The 24112-nt window shown below is 37.4% G+C and overlaps 1 protein-coding gene across 3 annotated transcripts in view; it reads left to right on the top strand.

Annotated features, from left to right (window-relative positions):
• CFAP97 (cilia and flagella associated protein 97) overlaps positions 1 to 17839 on the top strand; it is a 38270-nt gene extending 20431 nt beyond the window's left edge. For all 3 annotated transcript variants that reach the window (XM_031029935.2, XM_031029934.2, XM_031029936.2), the window contains exons 3-5: positions 3918 to 4186; positions 12967 to 13117; positions 14703 to 17839. In XM_031029935.2, coding sequence (XP_030885795.1) covers positions 3918 to 4186; positions 12967 to 13117; positions 14703 to 14830 — 548 coding nt within the window. In that variant the 3' untranslated portion in view covers positions 14831 to 17839. The remainder of the gene's footprint in view (positions 1 to 3917; positions 4187 to 12966; positions 13118 to 14702) is intronic.
• The last annotated feature ends 6273 nt before the right edge of the window (positions 17840 to 24112 follow it).

The following is a 24112-nucleotide window of genomic DNA, read 5'->3' as shown; positions in this document are numbered from 1 at the left end:
AGAGAGCATGAGAGGGAGGAGGGTCAGAGGGAGAAGCAGACTCCCCGCCGAGCAGGGAGCCCGATGTGGGACTCGATCCCGGAACTCCAGGATCATGACCTGAGCCGAAGGCAGTCGCTTAACCAACTGAGCCACCCAGGCGCCCAACACAGTATTTTTTTTTAAGTGATAAAATGCCAGTTACTATTACTACAAAACAAATCACCCCAACACTTGGGGTGTGGAGAGACTCAGAAGCGGGGGTGACTTGACAGTAGGGACTGGAGTCCTCTACGTGCTGGTTTATTGACATGTCAGGTGTCTGGGATTGCGAGACTTAAAAGACCAGAACTGCTGAGCAGAGGGCCCACATGCGGCTCTCCATGTGTCCTGGCTTCACATATGGCAGCCTCAATACAGCTGGATTTCTTAACATGGTGACTCAGGCCTCCAAGTACAGTATTCAAGGAAACAAGGCAAAAACCTCATCACCTTTTATGACCTAGCCTCAGAATGTGACCATGCCAGTCACATAGCATCATTTCTCCCATATTCTATTAAACAGTTATAAACTACCTACCAGATTTAAGAGGGAGGGACACACACACCCTCCATCCTAATGGGAGGACTGTCAAGTTTATGGACAGGTTTCAAAACCTCTTCAGCCTGTGGCCACACATTGATTTACATTTCCTTCAGATACACAAACACGTTCCCCCTTTCCAAAGATCCCACTCCCCCACCATGCCCCACCTCACCCTTCCAGAGACTAAATCTGGTCCAAGTGCAGCTAAACCTCCTCACTCATGGTTCCTCAGTCATAGCTCTTTGAGTATTTGGACAGTCTTCTTCCAGGAGAGATTAGGAAGGAGTAGTAGATAAATTTTTGAGCCACCTAAGTCCTAGTTCTTTTGTATTCTCTCTATATTTTGACTAAAAATTGATCAGTTCCCTTTTTTTTTTTTTTTTTAGCTTCTCTCTCTCTTTCATTATTTTGGATAAAATAAACCATTGATCCTTCCAGCATCCTTCATGGGAATCTACTTAGCCACCATCCACCAGTGGCAGGTATTTTCCCCATTTTCCTTGTCACCACAGCCAAGAGTTTTGCTAAAATTCTGCCACTTCATCCTCTACATTGACCATCTCCTCCAGACCCTTCCAGCTCCCTACTGCCACCAGTCTCAAAGCTAGTACCATGTATTTTAGGTTTTTGTTACAGTAGTACCCTAATGCCTGGTACCAGATTTTGTATTAGTTACTATTGCTCTGATAACAAAACACAAAACTTAGATGTGTAAAGCAGCAACCTAGGATGACTCAGAAAACTAGGATCATAATGCCTACACATGGCCCTTTATGTGTTTTGATTTCCTCACAACATGGCAGCCTCAGGCTAGTCAGATGAAGAGGGTGACTCAGGACCCCAAGCACAAGTATTCCAGCAAACAAGGTGGGAGGGTGGTGGGGGACTGCATCTCCTCCTTTGCCTAGCCTTGAAAGTCACACTTTGGGCTGTACCATTTTGGTCCGCACAGTCACAAGCCTGCCCAGATTCAAAGGAAGGGGACAGGAAGAATGTCCCAGAATTTCTCATCTGACAAGTTGTTCATAAAGAAGACAAAGAAATTTAGTAAATTTGATTATTCCTTGAATTGTGACCTCTTAACTACAAGTGTTGGATTTTTTTCTTTAAACCTTTAAAAAATAATTTATACCATTGGTTTGTTGTTGTTTTTTATAGGGATCATGAATATGCCTACAGGATGAATTTTTTTTTTTAAGAACTAATATATGAATAAGGACTTAATATAGTTTGGAATAAAATTTCCAATGACAGCATAACATAAATGTTTTAAATGCTGTGTGTCAGCCTAGGTGAAAGTAAAGCTGATGCTTCTAGTGAGTGATTTGTGTTAGATGACTGACTCAGTAAGTGGATCTAGTGATGATGGGCATGATATTGAAATACTATAAAGAATTGGACAAAATTGTTTCATTAAAGAAAATTAGGAAAAAACAATGTTTCTTAAATATGTGAGTTTAAATATATATGTACGTGTTTATATAAATATGTTTGTATTCTTGAAAGTTTATTCACGTTAAAAAATTTTTTTAGATCTCAACTGAAAAAATAATGGACCAAGTATTTGAGGTTGCCTCATACTAAAGCATATAACCACTTTAGAAAAATGTAATAGTGATATGTGATATCAGTATATACTACTAAATATAAGTAGTATTCCATATATACTTTTTCCATCATGGAAAGTTAGAGTGCTATTTTTTTTAATGAATTAGATTGAACTTCCTTTATTTATATTTTTGCTATTGCCTTATTTTACTTCTAAAAACTCTGTTTTTTGTTTATTTTTTAGATTTTATTTATTTGAGAGAGAGAGAGAGAGACAGTGACAGAGATAGCAAAAGAGAGAACGAGCGGGGAGGAGAGGGAGAAGCAGGCTCCCCGCAGAGCAGGGAGCCCAACATGGGGCTCGATCCCAGGACCCTGAGATCATGACCTGAGCTGAAGGCAGACTCTTAACCCACTGAGCCACCCAGGTGCCCCTAAACACTTTTTTTAAATGCCATTAGGAAAATAGCTTTTAATTCTCTTTAAAATTCAATTTTAAAGGCTTTCATATGCGGCTACATTAATCTAGAAACCTTATTAAAGTCTACAAAATGTGCATTTCTCGGAAGCAAGATAATTGAATTATGTACAGCGTACCTGTATCTTTCTAAATGTGTTCTTCAGGTTTTGCCATTAACTTGGTACGATTTTCAACAAATTATCAACCATTAAGTCTCTCATTTTTCCTATCAGAAAGCCACTGTTTTTATCTTTTTTTTTTTTTTTTTTAAGTTTCTGTAATCTTTGATAGTCTTTGGTTTAAACATAGGGAGGTAGACTTCCAGTTCTTTTGACCTTGTTCAAATGATCTGACTTTTCTGCACCAGTCACATTTTAAAATTGGGGTTAAAAATGTCTCTTCCCCTTATAGCCCTCTGCTTTTAACAGTGTAAAATGCTGAGCAAGTAAAAGAATTAAAGGTACTCAAGTAAAAACAAATAATAGTTACTTTAAAAAAATATTGTAAACAAATGTTCCAGTTAATCTGATATAATATACTCATTTTTAGTACAGAGTTAAGCTGAAGCATTCAGCAAGCTTAATATTTTAAAAAACTTTTAACAAACGTTTAGTAATTGTGACTTACTGAAAATTGTTATGGAAATTTAAAAATTAAGCATGTTAATAAAATTTCATTTGATAAAAGTAGTATGCAAAATATTTTTTTAAATTTTTATATGATGTATTCATTTTGGCTTATGTTTACTTAGGAATAAAATGTTTGACTTTTACTGTAGAAATATTTGTTTTAATGTTAATATTAAGACCATAAAGTATTTTCAGATTAAGTTGAAAGTTTTAGAATATTCTGGATTTGTTTTTGCCAGTTTTTAACCCTTGTTTCCATCAGTCATTGCTGAGAACATTTTATATTTCAAGTATGCCCTCCAATTAACAAAAACTGTCTAAGTTGAAGTATTGTGTGTTCATGCACTCAACCAGAGGTTTCTAACCTTCCCAACTATGAAGCTGCCTTACGGAAACATAAAATGGACATGACAAGGGCATTTTCCATAAAATATACCTGTCTTAGAGCTCATACCATTTACATTTCTTATTAAAATATTTTCACAGTTCAGTGTATAGCTTTTATTCCCAAAGAATCCAATAGAAAGTAAAATTCTAAGCTGCCTCTGAATTTCTTTCTACATAATTGTAGTCTGGATGTCATTAACACTATTTCATACATGCCTTTTCATGAATTAATATAGTTTCCATTTTTAAGAGTTAAGCATCAGTGTGCACCACCATGTTGCCGTGCTCCTTGTTTAGTCATTTTTCCTTTTCTTGTTCACTTCTTTAGCATTTCTGCAGTTAGATAAAAAAGGACCACAAAAACATCACTTTGATCAGCCTTCGGTAGCACCAAGGAAAAACTACTCTTTCACAAGAGAGGAAGTGAGACAGATTGATAGGGAAAATCAGAGGCTTTTGAAAGAACTGTCAAGACAGGCTGAAAAATCAGGAAACAAAAGTACGATTCCTAGAAGATCGATTGTTCATCCCCCTAAGTTATATCATAGTGCCCTCAACAGACAGAGGGAACAACAAAGGATTGAAAGAGAAAATTTGGTAAGTAACTAAAATTTTTTAGTCATCAAAGAAAATGAATTGTAATGATTTGTAAGGCCAGCTTATAGGAAACCAGATACAGCCACATTTTCGAACTTAATTATGTAAAAGTAAGTATAGATATGTATGGTATGAAATACATAACGAGCTGGAAGGTACAATATGTGCCTTTTTTTTTTTTTTCATCAGACTATCTTTTAAGGGAACATTAGATGAAAATACTGAAAGCTCTCTTGTTTGGCTAGGTATGTTAAGTCAGACAGTAGTATGGGAAATGGTATTCCATGGGTCAGATACACGTATCTTCTGTGAAGTATTCAGTCACTAGCCAAATCTGTTTCACTGGATTGTATCCTTGTTGGGCTGCTACTTGAATGTATGAAAGACACTGATTATTAAAAATCACAAAGTTAACACTTCGGTGTTCTAAGGAATATATATGGGGACTGTTGAAAATCTTCACATTAAAGACTACTCTTGGTAGCGTATCATTTTCTTCATAAAATTGCATTCATCATAATTGCTGATGTTTACTGAGCTCTAAACTAAACTCATTGTTCTAAGTGTCTCCAAATACTAGCTTATTGAATCCTGCAATAATTCTTTCTGGTGAGTATTGTTCTCATCCCCATTTTACTGATAGAATAACTGAGACCAAAGGGGACAAGATAACTAGCCCAGGGACACAGAGCTCCTGAGTAAAGGGCTGAGCCAAGATTTTAAACACAGGTATTGTCTTAAACTAAAATTAGACCCTAATGAGCACGTACATTCGGAGCTAAAATAATTGATAAAGCTATTTTTAAAATGACTGAAACAGTTTTCAGAATTCATCCTCATTATATTTCATCACCAGTATGCAAAGTAAAAAGTAAAAAACTCCTATTTAACCATATGCTTACCCAAACTTGTACCAACTCTTGTAAAAACTTTTTATTGCCATCACTAATTTCAAGAGTTGGGGAGCTGGGAGATGTATTTACAGAAAACAGTGAAGTCTGGCTTACCCTGCATGTGGCAACGAGTAGGGAACAGCAAAGTAAGTTGAAACGAGGTTGGTGGGTAATGAGCTACAGGATAGCTTTCTGCACATGACTGTAGCAGTTTTCCAAGATTCATTCATGAGTTTTGAAAATTTGAAATGATGTCATGAACATTTGGGTTTACCTTTTTTGTCTGTTTTTACTCTCCCACATGACTCTGGAGCCTGTTTTATTTAACAAGCAATTACATAGTGCATACTAGTTTACAAATTTTAGGTCATTTAATCCTCATAGCAGCCTAATGACATAGTGTTGTGATGGAAGAGAAAAGGAGGCAGCACGGGTTGTAGGCACTTGCTCGAGGTCAGACAGGTAGCAGGAGTGTATGCGGGTTACCAGTTTGGGGGTTACTTTTTTTTAACAGCTTTTTGAGATAATACACATACCATAACCATTTAAGGCATAGAATTCAATGGGTTATTAATTTTGTTAAGTTATAGTAAAACATATATAATGTAAAATTTGCTATTTTAACTGATTTAAGTGGTCATTTCAGTGGCACCATCAGTATTTCCCAAACTTTTTTCATCACCCATATAGAAACCCTGTATCTCTTCATAACTCTCTCTTCCCCCTTCCCCTCAAGTAATCTGCTTTCTGCTAATCTGCTTTCTGTGTCTATGAAGTTGCCTATTCTAGATTTCGTATAAATGGAATAATACAATATTCATTGTTTTATGTCAGGCTTATTTCACATAGCATAGTGTTTTCAAGGTTCATTCATGTTGTAGCCTATATCAGAGCTGCTTTCCTTTTTCTGGCTGAATAATACTCCGTTATATGTATGCACCACATTTTGAATATCCATTCATCTGTTGATGGACACTTGGGTGATTTCCACCTTTTGGCTATTTGTGAATAATTTTGGAGTGAACACTGACATATAAGTATCTGTTCAGTTGCCTCCTTTCAGTTCCTTTGAGTGTATATCTAAGAGTGGAGTAGCCGGATCATATGGTAATTCTGTGTTTTATCTTTTTGAGGAACCTGGGTTTACTTTTGAACAGTTGAAGCCATTAATATATAATGGCAACTCTGTGTATGACTAGGATGAAACCTGTTAGCTTCTGTTTACGGATTCCATCATCCCTTAAATCAGTTGTACATTTCAGCTCTTTTCATAAACTGGAGAATTACCACTGTTTTGTTCTTTTTACTTTGCATACTTAGTAGTTTGTATATGTGAGCAATATTTTTGTCCCATTTGATAGATCTTATTTGGTGTATTTGAGAACAGTAGAAATATAATATAAGCCACATGTGTAATTTAAAATTTTCGAGTAGTCACATTAAGAAGGTCAAAAAAAACAGGTGAAATTCTGGTAAACTATTTTATGTACTGAATAAATTCAAAATGTTATAATGTGGAACCAGTGAAAAAAATTAATGATGAGATACTTTACTTTTTTGGGTACCAAATCTTTGAACTCTGTTGTAGATTTTACATTTAGAGCTCATCTCAATTTGGACTGGCCATATTTCAATGCTGTGTAGCCACATGTGGCTAGTGACCTCGGACATTGCAGCTCTAAATGAAAAACTAATTCATGCAGAAGTGAAAAAAAGTAACTTAAAGCTGAACAGCAAAATAAAGATTTTATTATAAAATATTATTTGTTATTACGAGGAGAACTCATCTTCACATTTATGTTTAACTCTTCAGTCTCTAAACAAAATAAAACTTTTCTTGGCTGTTCCTACAATTCTTCATAATGACTGATTAATTTTTCTTTTTTAAAAATCTGTTAGAAATTTCCATTGGAATTGTGTTAAATTTATATTTTAACTGGAGTGTTTGGCACTCTTAAAATACTACCATCCCATAGTATGTCTTTGCATTTATTCAAGCCTTCTTTTTTTTTTAATTCAACCCTTCTTAATATTCTACCTTAGTAAAGTTGTGTGGTTTTCTTCAAAACTATATATTTCTGTGCTATTGTGCATGAGATTTTTTTATTACATTTTCTAACCGCTTGCTTTTATAAACTCTTGATTTTATTTATTTTATAATCAGCTACCTACCAAATCCTTATTTAGGTCCACATTAGCTCTAATAGTTCCTCTGTATGAGCTGATAAACTTTTTATTGTTTGCTAGCCTCTTCATAATCAAACACACATGCATGCGTACACATATCTACACACACAAGCACTTTCGTAGTTATGTGTCAAATGTGCTGCACAAGCAGGGTCCATTCCTTTACATTTTTATGATTTGTGTTCCTTCATTTACTCCATCTCTAGTGATAGAGACCAATGCAGATGGCTGACAGACACAATGGCTAAAGCAGTTCTGTTCCAGTTCTCTTGAGCTTGTTAGCCATCCAGAGGCTATTTAGACTGACCATTCAAAACAAATCATTCTGTGTTGAGTAGGTAGAAAAGGAGGGCAGGGGCGCCTGGGTGGCTCAGTTGGTTAAGCGACTGCCTTCGGCTCAGGTCATGATCCTGGAGTCCCGGGATCAAGTCCCACATCGGGTTCCCTGCTCAGTGGGGAGTCTGCTTCTCCCTCTGACCCTCCCCCCTCTCATGTGCGCTCTCTCTCTCTCTCAAATAAATAAAATCTTAAAAAAAAAAAAAGGCAAAGATACTGTATAAAACTGAGTGTGCTGTGCTTTAGAGTTCAAAGCATACTATTAATCTTTCTGGTGAAGTTCACAGTCTTCATTATATGTTTCAAGAGGCAAATAATTGCCTTTCCTTCTCATTCACAAGGGAAATAAATAAAAGGAATAAAAAAGAAAAAGTAATCTTATCCAATAGAGGGCGTGCTTGCTACATAAAGACTCAGTAAGAACTTGTTAATTTCCAAAAAGGGGACTCATTTTTTAATTCATGAATTTTGACATATTCATGTTAAAGCATACCTCCTTATCTTCATTTGAATATAATATGAATCCTATTTTCATGAAAGAGCACCCAGAATAATCTTAGCAGAAGGCGAGGGGGTCATGTGAGTGAGGGTACTTAGTTTATATTTCTTTACTGTCCAAAAGAAATGAGATTATTTCATTATCTCAAATGTATATCAATTTCCTGAGCTGTGAAAGAAGGGGGTGAGGAGTAATTGAAGCAAGATCAGGGAAAGAAGTAAGGTTCCTGAAGGAATGTGTAAGGATTAGAGCCTAGAGTTCAAATGGAGCCCCCAAAATATTTTTAAAGTAAAAGTAATACATATATAAATTCAGAAAATTCAGACCATTCTTAAAAACATTAAATGAAAAATAAAATCCTCCTTCCATCTTCTATTCTTTGCTAGTCCAGAAGAGGAATTTTAGACCTCTTAAATAGAAAATGAATTAAGGGGGTGCCTGGGTGGCTCAGTTGGTTAAGTGTCTGCCTTCGGCTCAGATCATGATCCTGGAGTCCTGGGATGGAACCCCAGGTAGGGCTCCCTGCTCAGCGGGGAGTCTACTTCTCCCTCTCCCTCTGCCCCTCCCCTATGTTCCCATGCTCATGTGCATGCTCGCAGGAGCTCGCTCTGTCTCAAATAAAATCTTAAAAAAAAAAAAAGTGAATTAAGGGGAGAGTGATAATGTTGTCACAAAAATGAAGATTTATAGTAAATCTCATCCCTAGTGTAAGGATTCAAGTGTGAGTGTTGATTAATCTCAGTACCTTTGCTCTGAGATCAGTCTGGGTTTCCTTCTTTGGTTATTGTCTGTGTCTCCTTTCATAGAAGAAAAAAGCTAATGATAACTAAGTTTGACTTCAGTTGTAGAAAAATAAGAACCGTTCTGGTTTTCCCTGACTATAGAAAGCTTGCTACCCTTTAATGTCCTTTAGGGTCTTTGCTTTATCACTTCAGAAAAATAAAGCACCTCTCCTCTGCTGCAGAAATCATTAACATAATATTCATTTGTTTTTAACTTTCTATTTCCAAAGAGGACAGGATTCAGGCTGGGTTAGTTTTCTTTCCAAAAAGAATAATACTTCCTAAATAGAAAAGAAATCTTTGGACAAACTATTTTGGGACTCACTGTTAGAATCTGATTAGAGTAGCAGTTCTAAGATTTTATAAACCACAAATTGGTTAAGTAACCATTCTTGCCATTTCTCAATTGATGAAACATAAATTTGTTTAATGTCTGCTATGAGCTATGTAAGACACTGGAAGGAATATAAAAATATATATAAAATACTGTCCTGTCATATAATTTATAACTTAGCTAGGAAGATAATACTATTATATGTCAAACAACTAGAAAATATACAAAACAGTGTTAATAATAGCATTAATATTTAATTACTGTATGCCAGGTATTGCTGTGAACATTTTATATGCATTATCTCACTGCTTACAACTGACTCTTGGAAGTTATTTCATTGTTAATATCCATATCCAGTCATGTTGCCTGTAATCAGTGGCCGAGCCAGGATTTGAATCCAGGTCTTTCTGACTAGGGAACTTATATTTCTGGTCACTAATACAAATGTTAAAATATTTTAAACTGTCATTGTTAAGTTGTACCCAGAAGTTCTAAACAGTTGACTAGATTAAAATGTATCTACTTTTGATTTTAGGATTTAGATTGTAATCAATACTCCATATTTTGAGAGTCTCTATAAGCAAGAGCTATTTCTATTTGATATCCCTTAGGTTTTGCTTAGCTTGTTATATTCTTATGAGACATACAAACTCATATATGATATGTTCTATGTGGTTTGGATAGCTATTTCCCGAAGTTTCTGCATATAAACTTGGTAAGTGACATATCAGGCCAACAGAATGGGTTTATTCTTTGCCTTATTGTCAACTTATTTCAAAACTGATTTTGATCTTAATGACTTTATATGTTTTACATCTGATGAACGCGCATTACAGTTTTCTTAAAATTAAAAAAAAAAAACATCTAGCCAAGTAAATTTAGGAAATTAGTTTATCTAAAAAATAATGAGGCTTCTACCAGCAAAAGATCAAAATTAGTAGTTTAACTGCACATACCAAGTTTTCCGTCCTCTCCATCCTACCGTCCACAGCTCAGGGAGTAGTTAATAGGATAATCAGCACAGCCAGTGTGGCTCTGCCCAGTAGAATGCACTGACAGTGTGGTGCATAGGAGGTTTCTTAGCTAGTTGTAAATGTCTCGCAGTAGTGTTCTCTTCCCAAACTATAAATTACTTTACAGGGCAGTATTTTATATTTTTTTCTTAATATTCCTTCCAGTGTCTTACAGAGCTCAGAGCAATTACAAACTGTAGGTAGAATAATCTTAGGAGGTTTTGCCCCTAAATTATACAGCTTCTCTGTGTGCAACAAGAGAAGGACAACATGCTATAATGTGGCAAGACCACGGACTTTACAGATGGAACCGTGTTTATTTTTTTTTTTTTAAGATTATATTTATTTGAGGGCACACAAGCAGGGGAGAGGGAGAAGTAGGCTCCCTGAGCGTGGGGCTCGATCCCAGGACCCTGGGTCGCGCTTAACTGTCTGAGCCACCCAGGCACCCCTGCAACCGTGTTTAAATCATAACTGTCAGCTCAGCAAAGAAAACCACTAACGCTAGTTGGGTCTGGCTTCCTGAGGGAGTTAACGTCTGTTCCAGCCTTAGAAGACTAAAAACTGAGAAAGGCCATTTCATGCACAAAAAAAAAAAAAGCTGGCAGGCTGAGCTCTCTGTTGGTCAGTTTACTGCTTCCTGTGCTCTGTACCTCTGCCATTTGTCTCCAGGCTCAGTTCATTTCTGTTAAGACCTTCCTTCTCCTTTCTCTAAACAGCTGTCCTCCGGAATATTTTGACTTGTTCTACCACCATCTCACACTTCTCTGGAATTACTCAGAACACCGAATCGAATAGAAGGGCGGGGGTGAGACTGTAAGAGCAAACACAAAGTTGAGAAAAAGTTTTGGAGATGATTGGTGGCCATGGTTCATTATGACATGAGTATACTAAATGCCACTGAACTGTATGTTTTTAAATGGTTAAAATGGTAAATTTTATGTATATTTTGCCACAAAAAAAACCTCAGTTGAGGCAGAAGGAAAAAACAGATTGCGCGAGAAAACTTGTCCTGTGACTGACCTCACGAGGCTGTTTTTTTAACGAGAATCCGAGTGCTGAACAACATTCTCTTTTCAAATGAAGATCACCTTGCTACAGAGATAGTTTAACTCAATAAAGAGATAATAAAACAACCATAGATCAGTTCCTTGATCCGTTTGGTCTGCTTAAATATTCCTTTCTCAACAATGCCTGTCAAAATCAAGCAAAAGAAACTTTCCACCTTCATATGTGAGGAAAGAAAATAAATTTGGAATGTTACTCATTAGATTCTGTTACTGAATATTAAAATACCATGTTACTGGATGTTATGTTGCCTTGGCTAGTTGGTTTATATATCCTTTTAAAAGTTTTACATTCTAGGGCGCCTGGGTGGCTCAGTCATTAAGCGTCTGCATTCGGCTCAGGTCATAATCTCAGGGTCCTGGGATCGAGCCCCACCTTGGGCTCCCTGCTCAGCGGGGAGCCTGCTTCTCCCTCTCCCACTCCTCCTGCTCTGTTCCCTCTCTCGCTGTGTCTTTCTCCGTCAAATAAATAAATAAAATCTTTAAAAAAAAAAAAGTTTTACATTCAAGAGTAGTTGATTTTCAAACTTCTTACCAGTAAAAGCTTTTTCTTCCAAACTAAATTTGATGCGGAATCTTTAGTATATAAAGTATATAAAACAGGTGACATGGAAAGCATGGAGGGGCTGATAGTGGGAGTGGGGGACCTGAGAGCCCTGGGCACTTGGCCTCTCCTCAGTGTCCTATGTTGGGGCCCAAATGGAAAGTAAACAGCTTGAAAGCCAGGGCTCTGTAATCATACGAATTTATAGTAGTTTAGATAGGTTTATGGTGATTTCTAGGGTTGAACACACTGGGCTTTTAGCATTATATTACTCCCATTATGTCCATTCTGTGGTTTAGGAATTTCAGCTTCTAGCACCTTTCCTAAGACTGTAAGCTGACGTAAAAGAGAGATGTGCCTGTGATCAGGTTTTAAAATCATAGTGGTTTTACAGGATAGGTGGACCCTTAGATTTTTCTGAAAGTATATTTTTTTCATATAGTATCTCAAAAGTGATTTAAAATCTGTAATATAAGGATTTATCAAGTATTTTCCTATTTAACACTAATTTGAAGGAATATCTGTACCCCTATGTTTATCACAGCATTATTTACAATAGCCAGACTATGGAAGTGGTCCAAGTGTCCACTGAGAGATAAATGGACAAAAAAGATGTGGTATATATACAATGGAATATTATTCAGCCATTAAAAAGAATGAAACCTTGCCATTTGCAACATGGATGGATCTAGAGAGTATAATGCTAAACGAAATAAGTCAGAGAAAGACAAATACCATATGATTTCACTGATACATGGAATTTAAGAAACAAAACAAAGGACAAAAAGAGAGACAAGCAAAAAAGCAGACCCTTAACTATAGAGAACAAACTGATGGTTACCAGAGTGGGGGCTGGGGGGATGGATGAAATAGGGGATGGGGATTAAGAGTACATTTATCATGATAAGCACGTGAATAATGTATAAAATTGGTGAATCACTGTATTGTACACCTGAAACTAATATAACACTGTGTTAACTATACTGGAATTAAAATAAAAGTTTTTAAAAAGTATTTGCCTTTTTAAAAACTTATTGCTGTTATTTTGTTAAGTTATTACTATAACTTACTGTTTATTGATACTTACCTAACATTGACTTTCAAACTGATTGTCTTTAAATGAAGGCTTTATTGAAAAGGCTTGAAGCTGTGAAACCAACAGTTGGTATGAAACGCTCTGACCAACTGATGGATTATCATCGCAATATGGGTTATCTCAGCTCATCACCATCCTCAAGACGAGTGAGATCAACTCTTGGCCAGTATAGCCCATTAAGTAAGCATATTCAGAATTATTTTGTATTTATGTTTGTGTATTTCATCCTTTTTAAAAAATATAACGTGCAGGGCGCCTGGGTGGCTCAGTCGGTTAAGCGACTGCCTTCGGCTCAGGTCATGATCCTGGAGTCCCTGGATCGAGTCCCGCATCGGGCTCCCTGCTTGGCAGGGAGTCTGCTTCGTCCTCTGACCCTATCCCCTCTCATGTGTTCTCTCTCTCTCATTCTCTCTCTCAAATAAATAAATAAAATCTTTAAAAAAAAAAAAAAATATATATATATATAACGTGTTATTGGATAGAGTTTAAAATAGCTGACTTCTGGAGTGCACTGTTACTTTTCACTGGAATGTTTTGTCTTGTTAGTTCACTTAATTTCAGGCTTCACTCACAGCATGTAATGGCAGCATAGGAAAGAAACCTATAAAAACAGTTGAAAATAGGGGCGCCTGGGTGGCTCAGTCGTTAAGCGTCTGCCTTCGGCTCGGGTCGTGATCCCGGGGTCCTGGGATCGAGCCCCGCATCCGGGCTCCCTGCTCTGCGGGAAGCCTGTTTCTCCCTCTCTCACTTTCTCTGCTTGTGTTCCCTCTCTCACTGCGTCTCTCTCTGTCAAATAAATAAATAAAATCTTTAAAAAAAAAAAAAAAACAGTTGAAAATATCAGTAGTGTCTTCGATAATGGAAAGACTTAATTTCATTACATTTATTAAAGGAAGAAATGAGTAGATAACGCTGTTTAAAAGCTGCTGAAACATTCCCCCTAACCAGTTAAGAACTATTGTTAATATCTTCCAGCCCTTATATGTACTTTGTCTTCCTCACTGGATATCTAAAACAGGAATTAGTCTGTAGAGTCATCAGATATAATCCCTCCTGATGGTTGATCTGTGATCAGCACACACCCAGCTCATGGTATATCCCAGAGAATGTAGCATGCAGTGACCACGTAGTGCGCTAGGGTATGTGACACACAGAAAGGCCGGACATTCTCATGTACAGAAGTCTGTGCTGTTATTTCACGGATGCGTTCTAAACTATAAAAAAGAGAAGCCAATATTAGAAGAACGTTGGACCCACATAAAATGTCCCAACTCCCCAGTGCTCATGTGAGTCTTAAACACTCACATGACTAGTAATTCCATTCATTCATTTCATTCTTCAAGCATCACTTCCTTGGTATAATTAGTGACTAGGGTAGGTTCTTGTTCCAGTAGTTCATACTTAGCATTGTGCCTTGAATATGGTAAATTATTTGTTGAATAAATTCATAAATGGTTACACAAAGTTTTTTTTTGTTTTTTTCACTTGAATCATTTGAGCAGCTTTTTAAAACCTTAATTCCCATCCCAAATCTATTGAATCAGAATCCCCTAGTGTAGAGTCTGGGCATGTTTATTAATACATGTTTAATTTCCACAGGGAATTCTGAAGTGCATTCCTGTTTGAGAATTATATTAGACTAATAAAAATGCATGTGAGCTAGGGAAGAAAAAATTATTCTGGACTTTAGGAGAGGAAGTTTATCAGGTGATGATGTATCTATTTAGTTTAAATAAAATTATTTTTTTTCTTCATATATTTTCAGGAGGAGCTTCTAGAACCTCCAGTGCTACCAGTGGTCTCAGTTGTAAGAGTGAGCAACCAGTTTTTGACACGTCAAGTGGCCTGTTGCTAAGACCTAAGCCCCCTAATGTTCGTACAGCTTGGTTATAAAAACTTTTTGCTTTAAGCATTGTTCATCCAGTTCTTATTGAAGTGCTCTTGTACATTACTACAATTCTCTGTGTAAACATCTCTAATTTAAGATATACAACGAGTTATAATTTTATTGTAATTCAATGCAAAATTGTTCTCAAAAAGACAGTGTAAAATCTGTTTCCTATGAGGATGTGTTTCTATGAGATGTATATGTATTTGATAGAGAAATGGTAGTATGCATGTATATTTTCTCAACATAGAAATTGATTCAGCTCTTATACTGATGAAACCGTTGTGATAATATTGCTATAGCACATTGGACCCAAGATGTTAACAATACTGTTCTTGTTTTATGTGGTTTTTTAGAAGCTTTAAACCATGAGCATAGCTCCTAAATTTGACTTTTTCTCTTTGCTCCAGAATTTAGATGGTATAACTCATAATTTGATTGTAAGACTTGATTGTACACTTTCTTATTATGAAACAGAACTTGAACTTGTTTTCATTGGGGGAGCTGATTTAGATTTGGTGAGCAGATTGAGAGAAGCTTGTGCTAGGGCAGTCCTTGTGATTCACCAAAGGCATCTACTACCTCTGTATAAGTGTGCTGAGTTAGATCTGAAAAATGTGATCAACCATTCCAGACCATTTCAAACTGTGAGTATTAGGAAGTTCAACTTGGAAGGCCCTCTTCCATATTCTTACACATTGAGGTAAAATACCACTGATGATTCTGAAAAATGAGGTAGACTTTAGAGCTACAGTCCACTACATTGTGAATAGGTTGTCCAAGGACCAGATATGACCATAAGCAAATAGTTGTTGAGCAAAATAGCACCACCAGTTTGAGGAGACAAGAAGCAGATCCTCAGTTGTGTCTGAACAGTGTTTTAAGTGATACTGTTGACAAGTTGTGTTATGTTTAGTGTTTGCTGTATTGAGAGAGAAGATAAGAAGTGCATGGTATTGAAGCTTTAGAAATTCCAACTACAGTTTTTAAGAGCTGAGAAAGAAAACTAAAATATAAATGGTAAAGGAGAAATATCACACATTTGTTGAGGCTCCTTTAAATGTCATGTAATATTCTTGTATTGTTTGGTTTGGGCTTTTGGGTTGAATCCTGGAAGTACCATTTTTTACAATGCCACTTTTGAAATCCTAGTAATCTTAATGGAATTAGTAATGGCAAATAGGGTGTCGTATAGTTGACTTTTGAAATTAGAATATTTTTCTGTCAACCTGTGGGCTCTCATTTCATAGAACAAAGTGTATCTCAGTTGTGGGTGCTTCTGCTGTCTTGGTCATCATTGTTTCATTACTGGCCTTTTCAGTATACCTTTGGAATGTACTGGAAAGTTTCCATTTTAAATGCCAAATCTTTTTTTTAAAACAAATTCTTGATCTGTAGCCACAATAATATTTGTTGTTTATTTTTCCAAGTTAGCGCAAGCTTTGTAGCATGTTTTCCTGAACTTATTTTTCTTAACCACCTTGGGCAGTAAGCCAGACTGCATTTTGCTAAACTATCAGTTCAGAATTTCTTGGTATTAAGTTGGTATTGATGGATTTTTGTCTAGGATAGGGCCTGTGAAGTGTGGGAACAATGGTGTTAAAAAAAATTCACATGACCACAACCTGGCTGAGATTTTTCGCTGCTTTCTTTATGCTGTAATGTTTGTTCATTGTTATTTGATGCTGTGTTCTGGTGACCGGGTTCTTAGATCATTTAGTGCTCTGCTTTATTTATTAATTGTAGTTATACTAAACCAAGCGTGTTTTGTTTTGTTGTGTTTTTAGCTTATTGCACTTTTAATGTTTGTATAACAACTTATCTTTACAAAGAGTTAAGATAATGCTGAATTTAAAACTCAGCATTTGGACACCTGCCTGATATTGTAAGCCAGTTTTTAAAAATTGGGTTTTAAGTTGTTAGGGAAAAATACATGTATATATGAAACCTTTAAAACCTTTTACATTCATAATGACATTGGTCTCTGAATATATTTTATATGGCCTTTGCTGTCCTATGTCCAGATACAACACAAAATTTTATAGATAAAGCTATACTTTGATTTTAGATACTAATTTAATGCCTTTAGTTTTTACTGCTTTAACAAGGGAGGTTAAGTATTGCTGATATCAGGGATTCAACTTGAAGTAAACGTTGGGAAGAGCAACAATATTCATCTTTTCAAGGCAGAATTTGTAATTCTTTTGTCATTATTATTCCTATATGATAAGTAAAAATAGAAGGTTAGGAGTTGAATATGCTATTCTCTGATAAAAGTCAAGGTACTTTGAAGTTGTTATGGTTTAGGGACACTTTTACGAAGGAATCATAAGTATACTATTTTCATTTTCAAGAACTTATAAAAAGGTAAAGGATCATCTAGCACTGTTATATATTTGGTTCACTTGGACCTAATACATACATTCTTTGAAGATTTACATCTGCAACTAGAAATTATACTAATCCAAGATCTAATATTATTAGGCAAGATTCTTACTGAGAATTATTCTCATATCTGTCAAATGTTAAACTAATGCTGCCTCCTAAATTTTAGTAAGATTTTATGAAAGATTTTGAACTATTAAGATTATTTCCTAAGGGATAGCTGTTATCTCACACTTTCCCTACTTTTTTTTCAATTTCCATTAAAAAGCTGCATTCTCCAAATAAAATTTTTCTGTTTTGCTTATAAATGTAGTGTAATGCAGTTGTTTTCAAACCATTAACCCAATGTCCAAAATGGATATCTAGACAACTTTAAAAAGAGGTCATTGTGATGCTTGTGTGCTTCTCATCTTCAGATTCAAATACTGCACACTATGAAAAGTATTATGACCAATAGAAAGTTGGAGACACAAGTTGAATTTATTTTAATTAAATTCATAAAATGTTTAATATCTTAAAAGCCAAAATCTTAACCTATACATGATTGTATACCATCCTAAAAAATGTTCTTAATGGTAATGGCTACTTTATTTCCATGAATAAATTAGTAATAAACTTAAAACTCAACATCTTTTTTTAATTTCCCAGTCTGTTACATGTTTTAGGCCTGAAGAATTAGCTTGACATAGTGAAGAAAGAAAGGATTAAAGATAACTGAGTTTGATCCTGTACCCATCTCTCAAATGCATTTTCTTTTTTTTCCCATAAATTAAGAAGTGTCAACTGCATTTTATTGTTCCCATTTTAAAAATTAGAATAATAACTTTTATGTACTTTTACAAGCCTAAGAATTAGAATGAAGTTGGAAGGAGGAGAGGGTATTAGCTATTTATATCTTTGAAAGTATGACATTTATGTGGGAAAGAGTTTGCTTATAATTACATTGTTGGTCATTATCTCTTCAAACCACATCATCTAATTTGTTCTGTAAAATTGCTATAATGCTGCATTGGACACTCTTAAAGCCTCATGGAATTTTATTTATTTATTTATTTTTTTAGAAAAGATTTAATTTATTTGACAGATAGCGAGAGCAGGAACACAAGCTGGGGGAGTAGGAGAGGGAGAAGCAGGCTTCCCGCAGAGCAGGGAGCCCGACGCGGGGCTCGATCCCAGGACCCTGGGATCATGACCTGAGCCGAAGGCAGACGCCCAACGACTGAGCCACCCAGGCGCCCCAAGAAATACCCTTTTTAAAACTTGCTTTTAAAACATCAGTTTAGGGCACCTGGGTGGCTCAGTCGTTGGGCGTCTGCCTTCGGCTCAGGTCATGATCCCGGGGTCCTGGGATCGAGTCCCACATCAGGCTCCCTGCTCCGTGGGAAGCCTGCTTCTCCCTCTCCCACTCCCTCTGCTTGTATTCCTTCTCTCGCTGTGTCTGTGTCAAATAAATAAATAAAATCTTTAAAAAATAAATAAATAAATAAAATAAAACATCAGTTTAGGAACTGCTCAGTGATTTATTCCAGTGGCATCGTTGTTATTAAACCCTCATAAATCAGTTTAGGACCTTTTTTTATGAGGGTTTAATAACAACGATGCCATTGGAATAAATCACTGAGCAGTTCCAGCAGTAGTGTATTTGAGCTCCCAACTGCAGAGTTCAAGATTGCTTACAGCAAATAAGATTACGTCATAGCAGAAAGTTTTGATTTTAAAGTTCTGGTGATTGTTTTTTTAAGCCACAGAGAGATTTCTGGAGCCACCATGATGCAGTCTTAAAGTTCTATGTCTCTGTTTCAAAGTATACTTCGTTAAGTTCAGGTAAGTTGCACTATTTAAATATTCTAAGATGATGTTTTTAAGAGTTTACTGTTTTACAAAGTAAAACTTAAGAGGTAACATGTCATTAATTTACTATAATGAGACATGGGGTTTTTTCCTAGGGACCTAATTTCACATCTACTGTTGTAAGATGGTAAAAAAAAAATTTAATCACCAAAAAACTATTAAAAACTATGGTTCCAAATTCTTAAGGTATTTATGTTACAATGATAGTCTTTACCAACAATCACACATTTATTTCATGTATTTGGAAATTATAGCTGATCTCCCAAGTTTGCAGTATGCTTTGTTTATTTTATTCTGAGAATGTTTTATTTCATGAAGAAAAAACCTGGTACTAAGTAAATATATCATCTTTGCATGTAGTTATGTAAACTAACTAGAAAAACTTAATTCTACCATTAATTTGAGAAGATACAATTTGAAATTATATTTTGGGGAATGTGAGAGGGACATGAGAATGGCATTCCGAAGATTTTGTTAACTGTTTATGTAAATATTACAGAAAGAGGCACAAAACATAAATTGTTGCTGTTACATATATTGTCTATTGTTAAAAAGCAAACACGTGCATCACCACTAACCAGATCCAGAGTTAGAATATTGCTAGGACTCACAAGATCCCCCGGGTGGGGGGGAGGGGGCGGCACTCCCTACTGGTCATGACGCTCTTTGCCAAAAGTAACTACTATCTAGACTTCTAACACGCTTGTGTGGTTTTGCCTGTTTTTGTCATACGAATAGAACTAGATTCTATTGTATCTGCCTGCTTTTGCGGAGCATATTTATTATGTTTCTGACATTCTTTCATGGTGTTGCATGCCGCTCTAATTCATTTGTTCTCATTTCTGTATAATAGTCTAGCATATGACCACACCAGGATTTATTTATCCATTCTGTGGTTGACGGACCTTTGAGGTGGTTGCCAGGTTTTCGGTTATCACAAGTAATGCTAATATGAAGATTTTCTGTAGATGTGTCTTGATTACATGTGCCTGCATTTAGTTGGCATGTACTTAGGAGTGGAGTTGCTAGGTTATAGAGGCCACATGGAGTTTTCCAGCGTGAGTGTACCAGTTTACTCTCCCAGCACAAGTGTACTAACTAGTTCCTGTTGACCATGTCCTCACCAACATTTAGTGTCAGTCATTTCCATTTAACCATTTGGGTGGGTGTGTGTGCAGTATTATCATGTGATTTGATCACACTGCTCTAATAGGAGATTGAACACCTTTTCGTGTTTATTGGCCATTGGGGTATCTTTTGTGGAAGTGTCCATTTCTTGTTGACTTGTAGGAGCAGTTACATGTTCTGGATACAATACAGTCCCAGTGTGAGTTGTGTTACAAATATTTTCTCCCAGTCTGGCTTGCTTTCTCACTATAAATGATGTCTATGGACAGAAATGCTTAATTTTACTTTAGTCCACTTTATCAGTCTTTTATATTTTTATAGTTAGTACTTTTTTTAAATGTTGGATTTTATGAAATTTTCATTTACCCAAGCACATGAAGATATGCTGCTATATTGTTTTCCAGAAGTTTTGCCTTTCACATTTAGTTATGTAGTTCATGTGGCATGTTGTCTCCTTTTCGTGAATGATACCCTTACCTTAATTATCGGCTTCCAGCTTTATTCTTTGGGCTTAATTTGCTGTTATTTTTCTAATTCCTTGAAATGGATGCGTAGTTCACTGATTTTCAGCCCTTTTTTTTTTTTTTTTAAGTAAACTCTACATCCAATCTGGGGCTCAAACTCACGACCCCAAATCAAGAGTTGCATGCTCTCCTGAGTCACCCAGACCCCCAGCCTTTCTCCTTTTCCAGTAGATGCATTGAAGGCTGTCAGTTTCTTAGCATAGCTTTAGCTGTTTCCCACAGTTTTGATAACATGGTATTTTTCTTTTCATTAAGTTCAAAATATTTTCAAGTTTCCACTGTGATTTCTACTTTTTTTTAATTTTTTTTTTTTTTTTTAAGATTTCGTTTATTTATTTGACAGAGACAGAGAGGGAACACAAGCAGGGGGAGTGGGAGAGGGAGAAACAGGCTTCCCGCAGGGAGCCCAATGCGGGGCTCGATCCCAGGACCCTGGGATCATGACCTGAGCTGAAGGCAGTCGTTTAACCAACTGAGCTACCCAGGTGCCCCTGTGATTTCTACTTTTTAACCCATGGGCTCTTTTAGAATATATATATATATCTACATATACACATATATATATATATCTACATATACATATATATACATATATATAGATAAAGATAGATATATAGATATATATATTTAAGAGTGATCATGCCTGCGAGCATGGGAGGGGGAGAAGGAGAGAGGGGGAATCTTAAGGCTCCACCACACTCAGAGTGGAGCCCAGTATGGGGCTCAATCACATAACCCTGAGATCATGACCTGAGCTGAAATCAAGAGTTGGATGCTTAACCTACAGAGCCAGCCAGGCGCCCCTAGAATGTATTTTTAATAGGATGTTTTAAAGTTATGATTCTGTTTTGGGTTTATACGAAAAATTGTAGAAAAAAACTTGAAACTCTAGATCAGGGGTCAGCAACTTTACAACCCATGAGCCAGCAGCCTAGTGTCTGTTTTGTGGCTTTTACCTTTTTAAATGGTTTTTTAAAATTAGAAGAAGTATTTGTGACATGTGAATATTAAATGAAATTCACATTTCAGTGTTCATACATAGGTTTTCCGGAACACAGCCATGCCTCCTTCATTTTTCTTGTCCAAGGCTGCTTTTGCAATATGGCAAAGCTGTGTTGTGTCAAAAACCATCTGGCCAACAAAGTCTGAAATATTTACTGTCTTGTCCTTCCGAGAAAGAGTTTGTTGACCCCTGCTCTGGATGGTGTTTTCTTCCAGACAGGATTTACTTTTGCTCCTGGCAGGCAGCAAGGGTGCTTAAGTCTCAAATCGTGTTAAAACAAGATGGAGTGGGCATCAGTGACCACAGGGGCTATATTTCCCATACTCTCTTATTGTTACAGTGTTGCCCTTTGGGGTAACACATGGATGTTTACCTCGGAAGGCCCTGGATTCTGGGTTTTGTCATTTTTTCCCCAAGAGGTTTTCAAACTCTGTTTCTAGTTCCTCATCCCTGCGGCTCTGTTTTCCACATACTGAAGATTCCCCCCCCCGGAGAAAACTGACCCTCAGATACTAGGCTCATTTCTCAGGGTTGTCTTCCTCCAAATCGTGGCCTTGGCCCCATAATTTCACGTGCCTTATTAGCTCCCCAGTGCCTTCAAGCAGATTTTTATTGTAAATACTTTGAACCCCTTTTCTAGTTTTTTTCAGAGGGAGCATTGTTTGCATTACCTAGTCTGCCAATATGGAAATGCTTTATAAACCACAAACACACTTGGTTTTTTAAGAGAATTCTTAGATCTTACAGTGAAACTGCCAAATGAGTTGTGCTCATCTTGAGCCTGAAGGTGTTGGGCAGCTGTCAAATGGAGCAGCCCAGTTTTCTCTTCCCCAGTGTGTCCTTAACAGGGTAGGGGATGGTGAGGAACGTGGTCCTTTTGTCCTTCCACACCAGTGACAGAAGCCTGAGGGTAAGCCTGGTCTCCTCCCCCTTTTAACCCCACTCCAGTCCCTAGTCCTCAGGTGGTCCCACTGCTCCTGCTTTGTTTCCGCTGCTGTCTCCTTGCCCCCAGCCCATTCTTCACAAAGTGCTAAAATGGAAATTTGATTATGTCACTTCCCTGCTTGTCCACTGGCTTTTTTTTTTTAATTAGGTTCCATGCCCAACACGGGTTGAGTCACATGCTCTACCCACGAACCACCCAGGTGCCCCCCTTCAACAGCTCTTTATAGGTTGTTGTATACGTATCATGCTTGAAGAAAGCTTATCTGACACACATTTTCTCCATAAGGCACATCACTGCCTAAACACTAAACAATGTCTGTGTCCCAGGCACTGTTCTGGGTTCCAGGCACATGACAGTGAAAAAAGTAAGAACCAGGGGGAAAGATGGCGGAGGAGTAGGGGACCCTATTTCAACTGGTCCCCAGCCTGAGATGTAAGAAGATCTGGATCTCACAAACAGAATATCACAGGTGGTTGGTTTTGAGGTACGAAGCGGGGAGCCGTGATTCCATGGGCAGATATCGGAGGAAAAACGGCAGTGGGAGGGTGCCTGGCCGTGGGGATCCTACACCGCCGGTGAGTGACAGCCTCGCGTGCTGCGGACGGGGCACAGACTCGCAGACCGGTAGCGGCGGGGAAAGGAATTTAGGGCAGCCCCCGGGACAGAAACCCGGAGCAGCGGGGTCGCATGCGCGCGAACTGGGAGCGGCTGGCGGTTTTAGAAGCACAAAGGGCAGAGACGTGCTCTGACCTGGAGGCAGGACTGGGAGCACCACGGAGGGGCGCACAACCCAGGCCGCTGCGGTTTATAGCAGCACAGACAGAAATGGAGACGGTGTGGCCTGGAGAGCGCACTGAAGAACAGACTGAGGTCTCTCTGCTCTGAGGCAGAGGGTTGTAAAATGGTCTCTTCTGCTCTGACTCGCGGAAGAGACGCGGAAAGTCCCCAGGGAAAGCCGCCAGAGAACAAAAGCCCCAAAACCTGATTCCCACTGAGCCCATCCCCCGCCATAGAGGCGCAGGGCAACTCCGCCCGAACAGGGTTGCCTGAGTAACAGCGCGGCAGGCCCCTCCCGCAGAAGACAGGCTGGGAAAACAAGAGGCCAGCAACCCTAAGGTCCCAAGAAAACAGGTGCATTTTGCTTGGGTTCTGGTCAATAATTTGGACTCTATACATTCCCTCAAACACCAATCAACAGAATGACTAGTCAAAACAGAAAAGACTCAGAGATTATGACTTATGCTGCAGATTTACAAATGGATGCAGATATAACCAAGATGTCGGAGATGGAATTCAGGCTAGCAATTGTGAAGACAATGGCTAGAATGGAGAAATCAATTAATGGCAACACAGAGTCTCTAAGGGCAGAAATAAAAGGTGAATTGGCAGAACTTAAAAATACTATCAATGAGATCCAATCCAATCTAGATAATCTAACAGCTAGGGAAAC

Source organism: Leptonychotes weddellii, chromosome 2, assembly GCF_054177405.1.
Source record: "Leptonychotes weddellii isolate Sample4059 chromosome 2, ASM5417740v2, whole genome shotgun sequence".
Taxonomy (NCBI): domain Eukaryota; kingdom Metazoa; phylum Chordata; class Mammalia; order Carnivora; family Phocidae; genus Leptonychotes; species Leptonychotes weddellii.
Note: the sequence above shows the minus strand (reverse complement) of the source record. Positions and strands in the feature narration are given on the sequence as shown.